General features: G+C 38.1%; 4 protein-coding genes across 10 annotated transcripts; 1 reads left to right on the plus strand and 3 right to left on the minus strand.

Moving 5' to 3' along the window:
* Window positions 1–3,458: 3,458 nt before the first annotated feature.
* LOC106637580 (putative defense protein 3) lies at window positions 3,459–6,886 on the minus strand. Its single transcript, XM_014350401.2, has 3 exons — window positions 6,614–6,886; window positions 3,616–3,823; window positions 3,459–3,532 (listed from the first exon to the last, which is right to left on the minus strand). The coding sequence occupies exons 1-3, from the start codon at window positions 6,813–6,815 to the stop codon at window positions 3,469–3,471; spliced, it is 474 nt and encodes a 157-aa protein (XP_014205887.2). The 5' UTR covers window positions 6,816–6,886; the 3' UTR covers window positions 3,459–3,468.
* Window positions 6,887–8,317: 1,431 nt separating this feature from the next.
* Window positions 8,318–12,656, minus strand: LOC106637540 (palmitoyltransferase ZDHHC6). Of its 2 annotated transcripts, XM_089591247.1 has the most exons (9): window positions 12,418–12,656; window positions 11,995–12,176; window positions 11,834–11,918; window positions 11,486–11,760; window positions 11,200–11,412; window positions 11,041–11,132; window positions 10,868–10,963; window positions 10,634–10,791; window positions 8,318–8,508 (listed from the first exon to the last, which is right to left on the minus strand). In XM_089591247.1, exons 1-9 carry the CDS (start codon window positions 12,470–12,472, stop codon window positions 8,501–8,503), a joined length of 1,164 nt encoding a protein of 387 aa, XP_089447373.1. In that variant the 5' UTR covers window positions 12,473–12,656; the 3' UTR covers window positions 8,318–8,500. The 2 variants fall into 2 exon arrangements, with proteins under 2 accessions (XP_089447373.1, XP_014205833.2); XM_014350347.3 differs by lacking the exon at window positions 8,318–8,508 and having other exon boundaries at window positions 10,407–10,791.
* Window positions 12,657–12,855: 199 nt separating this feature from the next.
* Window positions 12,856–14,611, plus strand: TORIP (Torsin interacting protein). 5 transcript variants are annotated; one of them, XM_023389499.2, is made up of 3 exons: window positions 12,856–13,169; window positions 13,250–14,043; window positions 14,123–14,611. In XM_023389499.2, the coding sequence occupies exons 1-3, from the start codon at window positions 13,100–13,102 to the stop codon at window positions 14,423–14,425; spliced, it is 1,167 nt and encodes a 388-aa protein (XP_023245267.2). In that variant the 5' UTR covers window positions 12,856–13,099; the 3' UTR covers window positions 14,426–14,611. The 5 variants fall into 5 exon arrangements, with proteins under 5 accessions (XP_023245267.2, XP_014205855.2, XP_089447339.1 ...); XM_014350369.2 differs by having other exon boundaries at window positions 12,856–13,120; window positions 13,246–14,043; XM_089591213.1 differs by having other exon boundaries at window positions 12,856–13,120.
* A 1,615-nt stretch (window positions 14,612–16,226) lies between these two features.
* On the minus strand, window positions 16,227–19,812 carry Kap-alpha1 (karyopherin alpha1). 2 transcript variants are annotated; one of them, XM_014350328.2, is made up of 7 exons: window positions 19,557–19,812; window positions 18,694–18,903; window positions 18,285–18,473; window positions 17,934–18,154; window positions 17,588–17,851; window positions 16,993–17,501; window positions 16,227–16,914 (listed from the first exon to the last, which is right to left on the minus strand). In XM_014350328.2, the coding sequence occupies exons 2-7, from the start codon at window positions 18,901–18,903 to the stop codon at window positions 16,715–16,717; spliced, it is 1,593 nt and encodes a 530-aa protein (XP_014205814.2). In that variant the 5' UTR covers window positions 19,557–19,812; the 3' UTR covers window positions 16,227–16,714. The 2 variants fall into 2 exon arrangements, with proteins under 2 accessions (XP_014205814.2, XP_014205812.2); XM_014350326.2 differs by having other exon boundaries at window positions 18,285–18,476.
* Window positions 19,813–21,556: the final 1,744 nt, after the last annotated feature.

Here is a 21,556-nt window from a genome sequence, read left to right on the forward strand (position 1 = left end):
ACAGTTGCCGATGAAAAGAGTCAAGGTGCGACTAAATTGCACTCGAGAAATGGCACCTGCGATTTTTGTTTACCCATACGGTCGTTTTTATGCTCGTACAAGCTATATGAAGATAAGTGTAGAAGGCAAATTTTCTGTGTATGGTTTTTCAAACATTGTTTTTTTTTTTTTTTTTTTTTTTTTTTTCAAACTTGGTTACTTTTACCTTTTTTTTCTCTCGACTGGGTACAATTTTCTTTTTTTCAATTAAACTGGAAACAACAAAAAAGAACAAAGAGGAAGTGATGGGGGAAAAACAATTCATTTTCTCATTATTCTTACGTATTTCGAGTGGAAATCGTTGCCCACTACCGTGCACATGCGTTTCTGTGTACCAAACATGAATCTGTTTTGGTATACGTGAGACTCTGGACTCTACCAAGCAAGTTCATATTACTATATAAATCTAACGATATTTCTCCTTCTAGACCGCTTTATTGATACGATTGAAATTGGTGCCACACAAAACACATCATTATTAGGCACCCCGTGGGTAGTGGCTACCGTTCGACTCCTGCTGTTATTTTACATCCGTTGCGACTGGGCGGTGCCATGAACATTGAGCACGTGAATTGAAGTAATGGGAAATATCAGTCGGAGGTCCAACGTTATACGATATTAGAAGCTTACTTTGTAGACAAACTAACATATAGAGACGGATATTTTTTGTTTTTGTTTTTTCCAAATACCGATTACTCAATCTCCCTCCTTCCGATCTTCTCGTCTCATTTCGCAAAAGGTTTACCCTCCAGCGTTTGTTTCACAAATTCCATTTGAATAAAAAAAAAAAAAAAAAAATCGGCCGATTCCCGCATATCCCCCGCCTACCAAAAAAGGCACCTTGAGAGCAAAAACATCTCCCGATGGGCAATCGATCTTTCGCTCGATCGCTGTTGGGTAATGTCGCATCTATCGTTATGTATACAGTTTATGCTAATAGATCGACTTTCCATTTCGGTAGCTGATGCACAAACACACGCCCGCGCGCCATCGCAAAGAAGCGCCGTATGTAACCCACACCGAGACAAATCGGTAGTGTGTGGTTTTGCTCTCCGAAAGAGTCAAGAAACCTGTTTGCCGTACCTTGTATTACCCGCCGACCTGTCGAGCCCGTAATTCAGCGGGTAATTTGTGCGCGGCTGTCCCTCTCGACTGGCCCACTTTTTTTTTTTTTTTTTTTTTTTTTCCTACGTCAACCGATCGCCGTCGTCTGCGCGAGGCGCCGCACGTATATATGCGTGTACAGCTTTTACGCAACAGCTGCATGTGGCATACCTATACTGTTGTGTGTGTAGAAGCGTATCGAGTATATACGAACACCGGGGCAACGTATACAGTTCAGAGCTGTATGGTGAGAATAATAAATAAAAAAAATAAAAAAAATTTACCGACGCGCTGATTGTGCAACGATATAATTGGCTTGCGATGCAACGTTACTCATTTCTTTTTTTTTTTCTAACTATACTAATACCGAGTACGTTTGACATCAGATGATTGTAATGAACCGCCGATGGGTTGTGAATAGCTTGCTCGGTTGAGTCAGAGAGTCTCGTAATAGAGCCAAATTGTGTTCAAGACCCGAGTTATGCTGCACACGTACATGTTGTGACAATAGGTTGTGAAAAGGGACAGTATTATGAATCTCCATTGAAATTACTTGAAACAAAAACAAAAACAAAAAAATAAACAATAAGGAATAGGTAGTATCATACTACAATCTTTGTACGAGGTAAAATTTTTATCATCTTTTGCAATTTAAATAAAATTTTTTTAAAAAATGGGCCTCCAGTAGTTCTGAGTCCCCCTGCACCCTATGTATCGTAAGGAAAAAAATAGAGTTGAAAAACGACGCGAAATTCTCTTAGTTTCCCGATCTCTATCGCTCACAACCCCGCTCGGATTACAGGAAAGGTCATCGCGCATAGACGGCGCGGCTCGTTCCTCGTAAAGATCCAATCGCCGGCAGAGAATCGTTGACGGCTAAAAGTGCGAGTTTATATTTCGGTATATAACCATACGAAACGAGGATCAAAAAGAACAAAGGCTCTCGCGTGCCGTCCAGCAAGTATGTGTGCAGGTATATAAGTACCGATGGCAAAAAGCACGCGAGTCGAGAGGTATAGATCGGCAATCGGGTCCTCGGATTTCGTTTCGTGCGGGCGTGTATACCTGCGCGAACCTTAGATATACGTCGCCCGGCTCTATCGGACAAATTCATCTCTCCCCGGTATATATAGGTGTACGCGATGCTTGCTCTCGATTCGGTGCCATCAAGCGATAGGGGTTCACTGCCCTCTCCCTCCTACTATCGCTACCTACCGATCGCTACTTTTTTCTCATCCGCAAAAAAAAAGAAATTGAGGGATCCAAGTTGACTTGCTTACGAGGTATACAATCGGCGCGTTCACTCGACATCGAACCACCTACATACTCACGTTTTTTACTTTTGAGAAAACCAAAGTCGACCCGCACGCAACGGAAACTCGTCCGAGCCCCCTGTATAACCCTTACGTGTTATTAAAAAACTTTGAGGACAGTTAATTGTACTTTGCCGCGAGACGCGATAAGTAACTGTTGTTGTTTTTTTCTTCCGAAGAAAAAAAAAAAAGCACATCTACCTTGTACACTCCGTGATTTTTATCGCCGTAATTGTTGCGTTCCCGCGAGCGTGGGTCTACGGTATACCCACACTCTGATATTCACTGCATGGCAAGTATATATATATATGTATCAATAACGCGAGATTAAAAGAGAGGTGGAAAAAAAGGGGGTGGGGGATGAAATTGTTACCGCAGTAAATAAATAAACGGGCGTGGGGTTCACCACACGGGTAATTCCAGAAATTAGTAATTTCCTCCCGATCCACTAATCCCCTCGATATTATGAATATTAAAGCGCCGCGGGGGGTCGCGTTCGCACAGGGCAGGGAAGTCAGTAATCGATAAGCTGCATTGCGTGCTCTGTTTATAAATAAAGACGCGCATACGTATATACACGTGGTCAATGGGGGGGAGGGGGGGTATCGTAAACTACTCGCACGCGTGTTTTAATCAACACGAAAACCGCTACGTGTAAACTTGTATAGACTATGCCGTATACAGATGATGCGTCTTTTTTTTGCCCCCGCCATTCGTAGGAGTATCGTGATGGTGCTAATTGCCGTCGAGCATTTACTTGTACGTTTCGTCACACCGAGTGCAATCTGTTTGAATGATGGATCGAGGGCAAATGTATTTATGAAAACAACCATATTTTATTGTCGCGTTAAAAAATAGTACATTCCTTTGTCCGGGGAGAATCATTTTGTTCTCGTGCTCCGAAGAATTTCACATTTGATCAGCGCATGTATATGAAAGGTAGAAAAAAAAAAAAAAAAAAAAAAAAGAAAAAAAGAAAATATAAAGACAAAGGTAGGTACACCATGTACGCTCACTGGCCAATCTCCGAAACAATGTCAGACCAGAAAGTCGAGTAATCCCTTAGTACGGTGCCCCTGAAAAAAAAAAAAAAATCACCTCAGTTGGTAGAGAAAAAGCTTGCCATCCTCCCATACATATTTATATAGTAGAGACTCACGTGAAGTAAACGGTGCCGCGGGCGTTGAGCGGTGCATTCCAGATGAGAGTGGCGAACTGCTTGTCACGGGGATCGGCGTGGGTCACGGCACTGCACTCCGCGTGGGCGTTGGTATTGGGTGTCTTGGCCCACGAGCCCACCCACTCGCTCGTCCTTACGTCACGGGCCTGCAGGAAGAAGCCCTTGAAGTCAGCTCCTTGGATCCTCACTGGAGAAAAAAAAAAACGAGCCCATCGTTATCATCATCTTTACTTATACTTATGAGGACTCGCGGAGAATCGAGATAAGAACAGAGAGAGAGAGCACCTCTATTGGATTTTGATATACAAGTTACAGTTATGTTTGTTGTGCAGCGAGGTGGTGGAAACAACTCGTTTCGAAATGTTGTCAAGTCTTTTTTTTTTTTTTTTCTCTCTTCCCAACAGTTTTATGTGTAGGTGCGGCGATCGGTTACGGTGGATGGACTCAACGTACCTAATAAATATGTTCTCTCGGACTCGCTCTTTACGTAATAACATTATTACGACGTTGAGTGTTACCGTTGTCTGTGCACATGTACGAGGAAAATAATTCTCCTGATTTGCATGTGACGCGAGTGTGAGAAAAAAGTTCACGGCCACGGGAAATCGCGCTCGCGATCGCAAGACAGGTGCAGTGTGTTTTAGAAAAAAAAAAAAAAAAAAAAAAAAAAAAAAGTATCGAGCAACGTGCGTGTAGCTGATTACGAATGACGAATCATTCGTTCATATGACATATATACATAAACCTTAAAATCACCCTGTATACAGGAGCCAAAGACTATTTGTGCACACCTGCAGTCGAGGTGAGTAAAAAAAAAAAAAAAAAATTAAGTACGATAGAGTAACTACCCTCTTTTTTTCCACCCCTTGTATCCTGTGCACGTTTATGGTACAACATTTCGCGTGTGCTCCTTTCTTTTCTCATCGCGTCGCAAAGTAAGTACCGACAGAGAGGAGGGCATTAAATTGCCTCTCGCGTCTCGCGGGGTAATAGATACGTATACACCTGTATATTGTACATTGGACTAGTCGGGGATCCAAGGACGCGCAAGGAAAACAAACAGGCGAGGGGGTATATAAATAAGGATCTTCCCGAAGCGACTTATCGATACTGTCGGACCTTTGGTATCGAGTTGACGCCCAAAAGAATAATCCACGTAAAACATCAACGGGCACGTAAACCTCGTGATGCATGTGTACTGGTGGAGGGTATTTATACCAATAATAATTGTACTTCGAATAAAGAAATTTAAAAAAGTAGGGGAGACTACTCGAGCTTCCAGAGGGGTTTCCTGCGACCGGGCAGTGTAGCTCAAAAAAGCGGCAGTCCAGTGTTTCGAGTGTAAGACGGCGAGGCTGAGGTTGTAACGCTCTTTGTGCGTTGTACAAGTACGCAAGAAATTTTCCGAGCCACTTGACTTACTTGCCAGCACAAGTGCGCAATGAATTTTCGCTCCGGTGCCTTGGACTCGTTCTTTAATTCTTTCTTCGTTTCTTATTGTTTGTAGCGAAGAGAAGAAGGAGGAGGAGGAAAAATAAAAGAAAGCGACTGTACCGTGAATTTTTAAATCTACGATAAAACTCGAGTGAAAATATTTTTTTCACTACTCCGGGTGTATCAGCTATATTTTATAGCTCAATGCAAATGGTCGTCTTTACACACCTACATGTGATTGCGACACCGTGTGGAAATTCATAATATGCCTCGCGAGTATTTTATTTATCAATCGAGATAATCATACGCGTATAACATTTTACAAATTTCAACTTCCCTGGCATTGTTTTTGTTGAAATTTAACTTGCGAACTGGTACTATTTTTTTTATTCTTTTTATGGGAGAAAACAAAAAAATGCCAAGTCACGGAGGGCGGGTCGACGCGTAGTTTCAACCGACACTGCCCGCACGCACAGTATTGTATCCCTCGAATATATATACAGCCAATCATTACGAGTACTTCCATAAAATTCAAATGACCCTCGCGTGCGCTCCTATATAACATATACACATCTTGCGCAACGAGCACATCCTGCGATGTACATCTCGGGTGAAGAAAAGATGCAACGTGAGAAAAAAAAAAATTCTACAGCTGCGTACACGTATACAATGTAGGCCTGGTGATCCGTATCCGGTACGAATATACGCGCTTGAACAAACGCGTGGGTTGTTTCTTTCTATCTCTCGTCGGGCGCAAAATTAGCGCGATAAATCCCAAGATGAAAGGCAATAGTTGTCTTTTTTTTTTTTTTTTTTTTTTTTTTTTTTTCAACCGAATCGATAATGAGGTCCGATTAAGATCGTACGTACACACAAAGACTCTGCGCGTAGAGTATAATATATCCTTGGCTTGCCGCAAGACCTTGTAGGCTGGTAAATGGTATAATGTACGTGTACTTTGTATACACGACGGAAAAAGGACTGAAATATTATGAGGAGTATACGTTTATTCGTAAGAAAGATTTTCATACAGGAAAGTGAATGGGGATACCATGCATATATATATATATATATATATATATATTGTAAACATGCAGGAGGTGGAACGCGACGCACGCAATTTTTATTTTTTTATTTTTCGTATTTGGATTTCGCGTTATTTGTTCCGGATAGGATGAATATCAAGATAACGCGTACAATTTGAAACGAAGCCGGAAAAACGTCCCCTACGACGATATAACACGCGTCAGTAGAGTAGCCCAACCTTTGGCCAGACGCGCTATACCCGTATAAGGCTTACCTATACTTGCGCCCTTTTCACTCGTAAATTTTGGAGTTTAATCGGCGAGATGTGGATGTACATTTTGCACACGTGTATTATTTATTGACGATCTAAGCACGTTCCGGACTCAGTTTTTCGGCCCCATTGATAAGAATCCTGTATGTATGGTAAAACTCTCCGCATTGAAATCCGCGATATAATCTAGCTCCTTCAATTTTTCTGATTGTAAAAAAAAAAAAAAAAGAAAAAAAAAAAACTTACCAGTAATCTGCGACCCAGGCTCGTAGTGGTCGGTCGAGGCGATCAGCCGGTAGGGGTTGGAAGCCAGGGGCTGGGGCCTAGCTTGGCCGTGGTACGGCTGATTCGGCCTGGGCTTGACGCAACTGTCCACCGGCGCGCCGTCCGGAAATCCACTGGCGATAACCGACAAACCAGCCAATAGTATTGCAGTTGCTACGTACATTGTTATGAAAAAGATGCTTTTTGGTCTCACTTGATCGACTCTTGCTCTCCGACTCTGTTCACCGGATCACCTGTAAACTTTTTCAAACAGTTTTTCTCTCTTTTTTTTGTATTCTACTCGTCTACTTTTGTTTCGTACGATTGAAGAAAGTATAATGGTTCCGATCGCCATTGAGTGTAGCTGTACATAAATTATATTGTATTTTTATCATCGACGGCTACATGTATGACAAATTTCTCACGTTGAATTGTGATTTTAATTCAGATTTTTCATACTTTATTAATATTAACTCGATGTATACCAGAATGAGGTGATTCCAAAGATAAAAATAAAATAATTGCCACACTCGGTACAATAAAATGGACCATAAGGGCCATCGTTCTTGGAGATCGAAACACATAACAATGAAAAAAAAAAAAAGGGGGGCAAATCACACAAAAGAGATAATTACAGTGTATACTATGAAGATCAACAGCAACTGCCCACTCGTCAGTTCCAGGCAAGAACAACGCGCACTGTCGTTCGTTCTTTGCAAAGGTACGGAGTGACACTGCGAGTCCACGCGTGTACGTATATGGGCCCCACTTGCACGTCAAGATCCCACCATCGAACAAAAAGTATATCTCCACTGCTCTCCCGGTGACTCGATGATATATACATGCACACCTACCAATATGTCACAACACGTATATATATACACCTCCCTTTTGCTAATAATTGTCACTTTCACTTGTCCGTACGTATAAACTCACACTTGTACGCACGAAAAAATCACGACGTTTGCAAAATACATACTTACCTTGCCTTTGTTCTTGCATCGAATCCCGTTTTCCGTCCTTGACGTAGCTCGTGATTAAATTTTTTTTTTTTGCATCCGCACTTTTCTTTAAATTAGTTTTTTTAAAAAGGCCTTTTTTCCTCTTTCGGTAAATTACTTCCATGTTGGAATGTGAATCGTTGCTTGACGTCTTTCAAGAAAAATAATACCAAGATACGTATGTACCCATTCTCTGTTTACAAGTCGATTCTGTCAAGGCTGTTATTGGTAATATCACAAAAGTGTCTACGCGAGAGCGAATGTAAGAGCCCATTTGGTCCGACACACTTGCCAAAATCTTCTCATCTGCATGTACATACGATACATATCACTTCAATGGCTAACGTACTTACCCCACTTACTCGGGACTTTCAATGCCGCAAGGACATTTAGCACTTTGTTTTTTTTTGTTTTTTTTTTCACATTTGCAATTATTATATTAGTTTTTTATGCGATTGAAAAAGGGAAGGGGCGTTTTTTAAAAAATTCGAGACTTTTTTTCGTCGATACTTGGTTTTTATCTCTCAATGTTGACTCGTGATTAATTTTTTTTTTTCTCTATTTACAATCGCCATACTGTAACGATCCAAATTTTGCTATTTTCATCACAACAATGTTTATACATATATATTTTTTATTACAATCGAGTTGAGGTACAAAAATCTTTTTTTTTTTTTTTCGTACATCATTCACAATATTTTTATACCCGATTATGGGTATTGGTAGTTGAAAATTTGTGTTTTGTACGCCGAATGATTCCTCTTGGTCCGATTCGAATATATTACGATTTGATTTTGCGTAACGATAACTATTATTACTTGCTCCCTCAACGTGATTTTTATTTGTTCTCTCCAAGTACCCTCAACTATCATGAACCTACAAAATTGTAAAAAAAAAAAAAACATGAAAAAAACTTGATTATACGTGAGAAAAAAAAATCAACAACCACATCGTAAACCTAAAAAATTCACTATCCACCAGAAGTATAACAAATATAAACTTTCAAACGTCAAATGTACATACCACACACATTCCGCGTTAGATCGGCCTTTCGCCTCTTAAACTCAATGCAAATCGAACAAACTCGCGTATCGGTTCACGAGCAAAAAAAAAAAAAAATATATAGAGCAAGCATACACAGGACAATCTATATCTTTTTTATCGGTTGGTAAATTGTTTCGTATCCACGACACGCACGTCATCAAACCGCGACCGCGATAAATCATCGCTCCTTGTAGGCATATTAAAGGGAAAAAAAAAAAAAATGAATAAAGGAAGGAAGAAAGAAAAGGATGAAACCTCACGTGTACACTATACTTATGTGTATGTCATGCAGTATAAACCTGTCTTACAGAAATTACCTATTACGGTTTGTACGATGCACTTACATACACACGTGCATATAACGTAGGCACCTATAGAAATACCGAAAGGTCGGGCATACCTTTCTTTCTAAACGTACATATACGTATACCTACTTGCAGTCTTTTCAATTCTACTAGCGCACGCGATTCAAAACATCCCACAATTTCCACGCTGAATCATTGTGTGCATATACCCTATGTACATCGTTCGTTGTATATCCCAACGCAACTTCAACTAAATATGTATACGCCAACACGTTTTTTATTTCGCTAACTTATACATGTATTCATGTAAATGCGCGCGAGAAATTGTTTTTCTTTTTCCTAACTACGCATGTATGTATTTCTATTTTGTTAAAGTTAATTTTTTTTTTTTTTTTTTTTTTTTTCAATATACATTTTATAAAATTGTTTGAACTCGGCAAGTTTCACAAACATGATGTCACGTTTGACGGTGACAAATCGATGTTATCGGATAAAACAAACAAAGCTCCTCCCGTTAGGTTGGCTGCACACACCAGCTTAGAAATAAAACCGAGAAAATAAGAAAAAAAACACCATGCACAACCTGTATAACACGGCAGATTAAGCTTTGCGTGACAGACAGTGGCCCATTGAATCGCGTGTCTCTTTTTCTCTACCCTCTACCCCTTCGCCCCGACCAACACGTAAAATACACCACAAACTCTCAAAACGTTTCGAGGCAAAAGCTTCAATCCTTTTCATTTTCATGCTTACATGTATGTATATTTTACACCCAAATGCATGCACGTGCATCGCACAGCTTTACACCACGGGGAAGCGACAGCAGAATGGAGCTTTATTATATTGATTTTCCGCGACGGTAACGCGGCAAAGCGAAAGGAGTATATATTATAAGCTCCCCCCCATATGCATATAGGCAGCTCGTTATGCGGCAAAACATTTTGAGCGGAATAACCGTGACGCGCGGTTTACAGTCGTCGGGGGGCACACGTGCATTGCAAAACATATACAATATTCGCAACGACGGAAACAAGAGAGAAGCGAGACCTGATTGCCCACCAATGGAATCAAGCACAATTGACCCGCGAATTTCGGGCGAAAGCTCGCGCGCTCTGTTTTGTACTACAACTCTCTGTGTGTTGCATGTGTATATGGGCGACGGTGACGGTGTGCGGCTGAGCGAACGCGCGACTTTGTCCAGCGGCAAAGGCATCCTGGATACACGAGGGCGCGGAGCATTGTCCGACGTAGGACTGAGCACATGACTTTTTACCTAAATAGAGCTTGCAAGCCGGTACGTATGTATGTATGTAGGGTGCGAGGACAATAGAAAGCGGATTAGCGCGATGCTGTTGCTATTGTTGGCATTTTTAGGCACTTTAAAAAAAAAAAAAAAAAAAAAAAAAAAAAAAAAAAAAAAAAAAAAAAAAAAACAGGGTAGATTTTTCTGAATGATTATTTTCAAAACACCAATTTCATTAGAGCCCCTGGAGTATGTACTATCTTATAATGAAAAAAAAATTTTAATCGCTTTTGTGTGCTTTATAAACTTTAATGTCATTTGTCCTTTTTATCTAAAACTTGCGGGGACGCTTTTTTCAACTCATGATTGGAAGATGCTTTCACGGTAGACTTCGTCGACGTAGACTCACTTTGAAGACACTGCAAGTCTTGATCGGTTTCGGAATCAAAATCCAGGTCTTTCCCACTAACTGGAATTGCGCAGGGACGAGGAAACCAGCCTCGCACTCGCGTGTCTTTACCTTCGACCATCATTTCCGAGTTCTCTTTCTCTCCAAATAACCAGTTTCTGTGAAAGAAACATTGAATTTAGAATGGAATTTGAGATAATTCTTTTTATGTTTATACAAAGAAACTATATTTACTTGCGCCAACGAGTTACAATGACAGTATCACCAATGTTTAGTTTGATACGGGGTTCATCGGTAATTGGCGGTGAGCACAGTACTCTAAGTCCATGACTGAAAAATGAAAAATAATACGTTTATAATAAGAAATAAGTTTCATAAATGATAAAATCATTAGAAACATTAACAACCTAATTGGAAGCCAAGATCCTGTCGCTCGTGCTACAACTCTGTACCTCTTGGCTCGTTTACGTTTTTCTTGTTTCTGAGCCAACTGTTCACGCTGTTGTGAGAGACAAGAAAAATTAATTATAGGTCTAGTAAAAATTTTTTTTTCAAATGATACTTACAGTTAACGTATACTGATCACAGCCATCTATAACAGGCCAGAATATTCCATCCCCGGGTGCAGCACAGTGCCATGAAACAACTTGTTTCACATTAAACCACCAGCCTTTTGAGTAAGGATTAACAAATAGCTCGCCTGTCAGAGATGTCCTGTAAGCTGCTTTTTCTAAAATCCAACTTTCAATGCCAGTCTGATTTTTAATTATCGATTGCGCCTGTAACAAAAAAATTGTGTCTTTAATACGAATTACGTTGTTACAATACCCCTCAAAACAAGCTACCATTTACCTGAAAGTACAGAAGCATTCCCACTGCTATCACAACACCAATTGACAGACCAATGCTAAAAAGAACTGTAACTAGAGTAAATATTGAAGGTGGGTAAAACAGCATAGGCTTGGTTGAGAATACAGCCATCAACCAAACTACCATTATATAGGTCGATACGACACATCCAGCAACAGAGCTGGTCAAAAATGCAGTAAAATAACCGTGATTGGAATGGCCCACACAATTATTTATCCAGGGACAATGATGATCCATTTTTAAAACACATCTATTACCTACAAATAAAGTACATTTGATAAATGCAACTTGAGTGTAAAAATGTTAAAATAAAAATTGATATGTACATACATTTTCTACAGTGATGTGAACGTGGAGCTTTATATCCTTGGCATACATTACAATACTGTAAATATTGGCAGTCTTTCTCATTTTCCTGCAAACATGTTTACATAATTTCATTAGATGTGATTTCATACGTTTCCGATGAATCATAAATTTTACACACTTACTGGAGCCCAATTAAGTGGAAGATAACCAGGTCCTTCGTAAATTGAATTGAAAAAGTGATACAGAGTTAGACCACTAAACGTTATAAATATCATAAAAGTATAGTCAGAGGAAGGATCTTGATAAAATTTCCACCACTGCCTGCTACAGTGTATTGTCGTCAAAATAACGGTTTGTATTATTGCTGAGAGAGAAAAAAATGTGTTAAATAAGTATGTCAATATTCAAAATTTGCCGCTATAACTAAATCAAGATCGCCAATTCATTGAAAACTTAAAAGATACTTTGATTTGGGCTATGTTTTCATTATACCCACAAAGAGATTGATAACACCAAAAAATAAACTTTTTTAGACACTGATACACCCAAAGATGAAAAACAAAACGAATTAATTTGGATAAAAGCATTAAAAACATAAAGTATACCAAGTGCAATAAGAGGCCCCCAACTGCAAATCCTCTTGAACGGACCAAAACACATTTTTCTGACGACATGTATACAATACTGCTCTTTTTTTCCTCATTCGCTTTTTATCGTTCTATAATAACACTTTTTCACCTTCTTACACTGAAATACTTTAACAGAATATCCTTTTTTTCGTTTTCTTGCGAAGATAAAAAAAAATATGACGTTGCTGTTGACGTTGTGAAAGGAGAAAAAACATAAGCTTTTCATCTGTTAGGTTGGCACGATGCTTTAAATGCTAATATCGATCTCGGGTAGATATCTCATCTCTGGGCATACCGTTCCGAAATCGCCATCTGTTTTCTCTTGGCCCCTTTCTGTGATTGGTCCTGTCCTTTTTAGGTCACCACTGATCACATTAGCAGCCAATAGAAAACAGTAGTCACTATACGCTAGACTCATCAGGCAAGAGGCAGCGTGATGAAAAATTAGCAATCACAAATATCGCAATACGTTAAAATCTATACCTGTATTCATTGTATTATTTGCCGATTGTATACTTACCCTTTACCACAGATTTGTTTTTCATCTATTCAATAGTCTTTTCAGTCTTATGGCATTTTGGCTCAAATGTTCTTCACTGATGTAAACAAGAGATTAACATGTTAACGACCCTTTAATTTTGGTGGCGATGTACTAGCGATGTATCGCAACCGCAAGTCTGTAAGTTTAAAGTATATACTCTACGATTTTGTGTTTCATCGATTAAGAGGTTATAAAAATTAAAAGTTATTGTAATGTGTTAAACCATGTTGTAAGCGTGTTAAAAATAATAGGACATATTTCAGTTAGATCCTCGAAAGCGTAAACCTATTCACAGCACAATGTCATTCAATAGAATTCGAGACAACGACAAAAACACAAACATGGCACAATCGAGTTCGAGCAGTCAATCTGAAGCCGAGGATGACGAGGAAATTTTTAATATAGACGACGATTTGGATTTCCTTATTCGAGAAAGACTTTCCGAGGAAAGATTTATGAATGAAACGCTTGCATCGGATAAGCCTCGAAAAAGGCAAAGAGAAACGGTATCTCCGGAAATCAGAACCAAATTTCTCACGCCAAGCAAAATTGAAAGATCGCCGCTAAACAAAGTTGAAACTCTAACTAGGTTTCCTAATGATCAAATGCAAACAAATTGCAACCACAATTGGTGGAAATATCTCACTTTTGTAGTAGTATTGTTGATTGTTGTTGCTTTGACAAACGGTTGTTTGAATACGACAATTTTTTTTAGTCCCAAAGAAAATATTTCTTCAAATAATTTGGTAAACTCTGTGTTGGAGAACGTTAAAGCAACTTTGTTGAATTTGAAATCAAAATACAAAAATCAAGACAAAGATTTATGGCACAACGCTTATAACGGTATATCGGATATTATAAAACGGCCGCACCAGCCCTCTATATTATTGCTACTTGGAGAAAAGTCAGATCCACTGGACTGTTTGGCTACTTTGTTGAGCAATGTTAGCAGTAATGCACTTAATAGTGGTAGATTGATGCTTACACCTAACAAATTTGATCGTGACACGGGCTCAGTAATCGAAGAAATGCGTAAAAAGATTAAGACGCACAAAGCTGTTGTAAGTCAATTTTTATGATGTATGATAAAGTGTTTAGATGTTAAAACTTATCTAATCAATTTTTTTAACTTTTTCATAGGTAATATGGGATCTTTTGAACATAAATGTGGAAGCTTTGAAAGCATTCCACAATTTGTGTGATAGAATTAATCCCCTTGTGGAAGAAGTGATTTACATAATTACTGTTGTCGCTGACAACTTTGACAAAGAAAGGAATCCAACTAAATTTCTCGAAGATGAACTGACTAAAAAATTGAAAGGAAAAATGAAAAGTGATGCAATACAGCCTTTGATCACTAGAATAACAGATGGACATGTCTCAATAGTGAAGCCTGAACCCACTGTTAATGACTGCCCATTGCCCAAAGCCTCAAAAAGCTAAACCGTCTGTATTACTAGAGCTTTTGACTCTCTGTAATTTTAAAGTGTGCTTTAATATTTGTAACTTGATAAATATATTTAATATTTTTTCTAAAAATCCTATCTGTGTTATATACAGTTAAATGTTTTATTATTGACCTTTAATGTAATGTACATACATAAAAATTTGATATTTAATTTTTTATGGAATCCTAGTGAAATACTTTGAAGCAATTACGTAAAGTGAAAAAATAAAGGATTTCTATAGTAAAATCAATTTATTTTTTTTATTGAACCTCATATGCCATGGACTTTCTAGATAAGAAAAAAAAATGTAAAACAAATTTAAATCAAACAAAAAAAGTTAACTATGAGAGAGAAAAAATAAAGAAAATCACATAAAAATACAGCCTTTTAATCAGCAAAAAAGTTACAACGTAGTTAAAACGTATAATCTGCGTCAGTAAACTACGTGTAAAGATCAAATAAAAAGTTACTTTTTTTTCTCTACTACATTTGACTTAAAAACAAATTTTGTAAATGGAAAAATACGTATCTGATTCCACCAAACATTTGCTAATTTTGTTCATGGTTAATTGAAAATATTGCACAATTTTTTCTCGAATTTAAATCTTTATTTAACATTATTGATTCTTTTTTTCGCATTGTGGCGTAGCAGTCGGCAGTCTTTGTGGTCTTCAACGACATCGTTTTTGTTTAAATTTCATTGTCACTTTCCTCATTGGAGTAACTCAACAAAGAAAAAATTATTGCTGTCAATAACTTAGTTAACAAATTCAATAATTTCGTATTTCTATAATTTTTCGATTCTAATTGTAATAAACACGAGAATATGACAATGAAAGCTCGTTGGTATCGTGCCAGAAAAGAAAAATTTAACTACAAAATATCATTTATCATAGCACTTTTCGTCTTATTACACGTCGGTAACTAAAAATATGTAGTATATGTTTATAGCATTTATTTTATATAGTAAGTTCGTATCGTAGCGTCGAACCTAAAAATAAATACATTTTATACACTCACAGACCTTTTATACAGAATGTTCAATTTAAAAAAAAATTTTTTTTTACATTCCAACAGCCATTTATAATTTTTGGTAATAATTTATAATGACTGTTTTTTACACCTTTATATTCAAGAACATTGAAAAATAAAAATTAAATATACATCTGGTTTTTTTTTTCATACTTTTTACTGCAAGTCACGTAAACTTAAACAATTACTGAGCAAAAAAAATTTTGTCAAATAAAAACCATAAACGATTTTAAAAAAAGTAAACACCAATCTATTTTAAAGATTTGCTTAATATAAAATATTTTTTACAATAAAATAACTAATTGAAGCACATATATATTACATATGATATATCAGCTACTTTTTCCGATTTTTCTGTTGTAAAACATATATTACCATTGCTTATTATCACATGTTCGATTAAGGGCACCCTGTATAGAATGGCCTGTAAATTACGAGATACGTATTTACAGTAAAAAACGTTTTATTGGTCATGTACCTACTTAAAGTAGGTAATGAGTGGAGTAGCGAGTTGCGTAGTGTTGTCTGTATTTCGGCTACGTTAGTCGCGTACTTCAGTCGTTTCTTTTTTATCGTCTTGCAAGTCATTGCAAGTATTCGTATAAGTTTTTCTGGGTCAGTTAACGTCGAACGAGGTAATGTCCGTTGCTTTAAGTTTGATTTGCTGACAATCAGTAGAGTAACTCAAGGCGTGCTCTGTAAAGGGCACACATAGCCTGAAGAGAGCTGATCAGTGATCATACACGTATATGATTTTTTGTTTATATTACTTCAGCTAATCTTCACTTGTAAGCTTTCTTATTTTATTATTATTATTTTTTTTTTTTTTTTCACCTAATATCTTCTGTTTTTCAATTGAAATCGAACTGATTGTTATATATTACAGATTAAATCATTAAAAGCTTTTTTACAGTAAGTGTATCAAGAATACAAGAAATCACTTAACAAATATTTTCAACTTATACCGTAAAAACTCATAATCTACAAAACTCATGTGAAGTTTGCTTTTAAAATTTTAGATTTAAAATTCAAATACTAATAAAAAGCGCAAAAGTTCGAAGAAAAATTAAGAGTGGATGAGAAATATCAAATAAATGAAAGTTTAAAAATATTATGAGTACAGAATAATTTTTTTGTATCCTTTTCATTTTTAGAGATCACAAGTTTCCCTAAAATGGACAGTAGCTCATTCGATAGACTAAAAGTAATGCATGCCTGTATACACTTTACAGTAAAATTTCGATTCTTCGACTTAGAATTGGAAAGGGTGAACAGACTGCTGAGTGGTGGAGTCGGGGGTTTGGAACTGATACTGTTGACCCTGTGAATCAATGCTCGGAGCAATTCTCGAGTCATATTCTTCTTGGCTGAAGTAATGTTCAATAATGTCAAAGGCTTTTTGGTAAATGTCCAAATTTTCATGGGATTGCAAAAATTCAATCTTATCAAGGCCTGTAGAAAAAATAATAAACAACAATATAAATTAATTAGAAACGGAATTATTTAAAATATTTTCAAAGGTATACTAACCAAAGCACTGTTCGATAAGTACGGCATAAGGGTTGATACCACTGTTGAGAGCTCCATCTTGCTCTCCGAGCCGCAAAATATTTTCTAATCCATTTAATGCTACTTGAATGATCTTGGCATCGGTCACTGACAATAATTCACACAAGGGTGGAATACAATTCTGATTTGCCAAGTATCGAATTTGATCCGCTGTTCCTCCACTTGTCGCATTAGTAATGGCCCAAGCAGCTTCTTTACGTGTTTTAAAATCGGCTTTAGCCAAAATTTCGATTAAAATTGGGAAGATTTCGGCATCTATGACAGCTTGGATTTGCTGTGGATTTCCAGCGGTAATATTAGAAACTGTCCAACTAGCTTCCTTACGGGTGTTTTCTCGTGATTGTCCGAGCAAATGTAACAAACAAGGCAGTGCTCCGCAATTTAAAACAACCTGCGTTTGAACATCGTCACCAGTAACAATATTGCCCACCGCTCTCAATGCAGCACTTACGACATTATTCTGCTCATGCCTGGATATCAAGATTATTTTTTATGTGTAGGTATTAAACTGTTAAAAGTAAGTTTACAAAATCAAAGTATAAAATTTTTTGCTCACATTAATAAATCAACAAGACGCCGGCAAACGCCAGCATCGATAACAGCTTGAATTTTTTCGTATGGTCCATCACTCAAGTAAGAAATGGCCCAACATGCATCAGCTAAAACATCGGCATCTGGATGATTCAACAGATACGCTAGTACATTTAGAGAAGGTGCTACTTTTTGAAAGTCAGGTGCAGGATTCTTTCCTCTGCACAAGTTCGACAAAGCCCAGACGGCGTTTCGGGTCATAGATAGACGCGTTGGTTTTTCAAGAAGCCTGTACAATAAATATTTATTACGATATGAGGCAAGGAAACTCTCGTCTATGTATACTTAAAAATAAACTTTGTTCAACTCACGCAATAAGAGGTGGTAAAATTCCATTGCTTAAAACGTGATCTCTGCACTCGGGACTGTCTCCTGCAATGTTACCCAGAGCCCACACAGCCTGTTCCTGTACATCTTCATAGTTATTACTTAATAGAGCTATAAACATAGGTACTGCTTCTGCTTCAATCACCACTCGGGTTTGTAGTGACGTTCCACTGGCAATATTTGTTAAAGCCCAAGCAGCTTCAAACTTAAAATAATAATAATAATAATAATAATAATAATAATAATAATAATAATAATAATAATAATAACAACAAGTGATAGCATTCTGGTAATTTCTTTGATCCTGAAATTAATGTCGATAAGTCGTAACCCACCTGTACAACACAATCTTTACTTTTGAGAAATTCTACAAATCTAGGTATGATTCCGGTTTGTATAACTTCATCTATGGGTGGATTTGGTTCCCTAGAAAGGAGTTTTCTAAACTTTTGAGTTGCCTCTAACTGTTTATTGACATCTGGATCATAGAGGGCTTGTACCATTTCAGAGGTAATTCCAGGAGGCTGCTGCAACACATAATTTAACATTTATGATGGTTACATTGGATGATTCCCTTAGATCTATAATGTTGGAGAATGAGATATTGATCAATTTTACTGGAAAGGAAACGTGTCTCATTAACAAGACTACTAATGAGGAAAATGCTTAAGAGTCCTTGTATGGTAATTAAAGAAGTATTAATAAAGTATAACTTCAGTGAAAAGGCACACTATAAAAACTTACCTGATTAGTAGTTGAAACTGAAAAGTCTTCTGTTATAGTAACCCCATCGTCCTCATCAACCACTTTAGGAACATTGCGTCTTTTTGACAATTGCTCCTCTCTTTTCTGTTTCCTTAACTGTACACCCTCTTCTTCTCTGCGTCTTCTCAACTCTTGTGAGTCAAGACCAAAATTTTTGTAACGATGCTTGTGATCATGTTCATTCGACATCTGAAATAAAAGTATCATAAACACACCTGTAGTGCATTGATTTTCATAAATTTTTTTCACCATGTCAGTAGAGAAAGTCTATGTAACATGATTTGCATAGCCGAAAACAAGATAAACATGTGTTGCATACAAGTATTAGAGGCAAAGTAAGCTATTAGTGTAAATAAAGTGTGGGTGTGTATGTATATTGGTAAAAGAACAGGGTTATGTTTTCATTCTCAGAGAGACCACAATCAACAAAGCTTGGACCCATCAATACATTATGTGGGCAGTACAAAAGAGTTCTAATGATAAACAGAAAGAAAAAATCTCTTCATAGACCTCCGAGTACTGGCGATAATTTTAAACCACTGCAATTTTCGACTCCGACTTTCAACATTCGGTTAAAACAAAAGCAAAACACTTCAATGAGTATGTGTGCAAAATGCAATTGAATGCACGATTTGCTTGACATTGTAAATAAATCGCAATACGACACGACAAAATACGAATACGTCTTTCTCTTCCCGCATCAAACCAATATGATGTCCTCGCTCAACAATAACTTTCTTCCATTTTTATTATAGCCCTGTTATGTTAATGTAATTTCTGAAATTACTTATTCATAAGAACGTGTACTTATATTAAACAAGTTGCTGTTATTCCTTTCTCACCTTGAAAATCCCCAGATTTTTTTTTCACAAGTCGACTAATGGTGCGCAGACGACGTACAAGATATTTACGCTGTAAACTTGTAAATATGTATACAGATTCACGTTCAACTCAACTGTAACACTGACAAACTTATAACTTGGCACTGGCCACTGGCTGCAAAATTCACCATACACTATTTTTATTACTCGTAATTTAGTATTGTAACATAACCCTACTGAAATATCTGATCTGAAGAAGACTGAAACTGACTGAAGTCTCTAACTCTAAAGTCTTGCTAACAGAGGTTAAAATTTATATATATAATGTGGGGACCCTCTCACACACATGTACGTACACTTCGGCTCTCCGTCCTTCTCCAACCATCCGCTAGGCGTCTAACCATGTCACTCGACCTTCTCGCAAGTGCCCGGATTTCATGTTGGTTATTATATAAGGGCGTTTAAGATTGAGCTAGGGTATCCCCACCGATATAGGTGTCTAAGGCAGGGAGCACGTCATCAGCCTTACTGATGAGTCCTGGCGTGCCCCCGGGACGAAACATCTAATAATATTTTCTCTCTTTTCATGGCATCACTGATAGCCATATTGGTGACCCCGTAAACTTGAACATGCGCAACCTTCTTCTAATTATTCTAATAGCATCTCCGTAATCTCTACGCCTCGGGACAGCAACTAGCTTCCCTCTCTTTCTCCGACTTGACCTCTGTCTCGGTCGTGGCTAGAGCTTCTGCTCGCCTCTCTCTAGGACTCTACAAGAGCGTGGAGGATTCGGAGATCTACTTTATCAACTATCGACTTCTTTCTCCCCTATCTTGCCTTCTGCTAATACACCACGTCATGCACGTCATATGCGTCACTGCGCACTTCTTACATATCGTCACCACTCCTTCATCCGGCGTTGTAACTGGAGGGGGAGTATGTGGGGACCCTCTCACACACATGTACGTACACTTCGGCTCTCCGTCCTTCTCCAACCATCCGCTAGGCGTCTAACCATGTCACTCGACCTTCTCGCAAGTGCCCGGATTTCATGTTGGTTATTATATAAGGGCGTTTAAGATTGAGCTAGGGTATCCCCACCGATATAGGTGTCTAAGGCAGGGAGCACGTCATCAGCCTTACTGATGAGTCCTGGCGTGCTCCCGGGACGAAACATCAAATAATATTTTCTCCCTTATCATGGCATAACTTGATCGCTATATTGGTGACCCCGTAAACTTGAACATGCGCAACCTTCTTCTAATTATTCTAATAGCATCTCCGTAATCTCTACGCCTCGGGTACAGCAACTAGCTTCCCTCTCTTTCTCCGACTTGACCTCTGTCTCGGTCGCGGCTAGAGCTTCTGCTCGCCTCTCTCTAGGACTCTACAAGAGCGTGGAGGATTCGGAGATCTACTTTATCAACTATCGACTTCTTTCTCCCCTATCTTGCCTTCTGCTAATACACCACGTCATGCACGTCATATGCGTCACTGCGCACTTCTTACATATCGTCTACACTCCTTCATCCGGCGTTGTAACTGGAGGGGGAGTATGTGGGGACCCTCTCACACACATGTACGTACACTTCGGCTCTCCGTCCTTCTCCAACCATCCGCTAGGCGTCTAACCATGTCACTCGACCTTCTCGCAAGTGCCCGGATTTCATGTTGGTTATTATATAAGGGCGTTTAAGATTGAGCTAGGGTATCCCCACCGATATAGGTGTCTAAGGCAGGGAGCACGTCATCAGCCTTACTGATGAGTCCTGGCGTGCTCCCGGGACGAAACATCAAATAATATTTTCTCTCCTCTCATGGCATAACTCGATAGCCATAATAACACCGCCAGTGCCGCCACCACACAGGAGGCTTTTCAGATAAGAGGGAAATTTGAAAATAAATTAACATTTGTTACTTATTATGGATGAACTACGTAATTTATGAATATATTTTGATGCACGCGCTTACGTTCACAGTTGCTACTTATCTCCTAATTTTCTTACATTTCTTTCACACA

Source organism: Copidosoma floridanum, unplaced genomic scaffold, assembly GCF_036245765.1.
Source record: "Copidosoma floridanum isolate Cflo_tuat_1 unplaced genomic scaffold, Cflo_Japanese_pri ptg000013l, whole genome shotgun sequence".
Taxonomy (NCBI): domain Eukaryota; kingdom Metazoa; phylum Arthropoda; class Insecta; order Hymenoptera; family Encyrtidae; genus Copidosoma; species Copidosoma floridanum.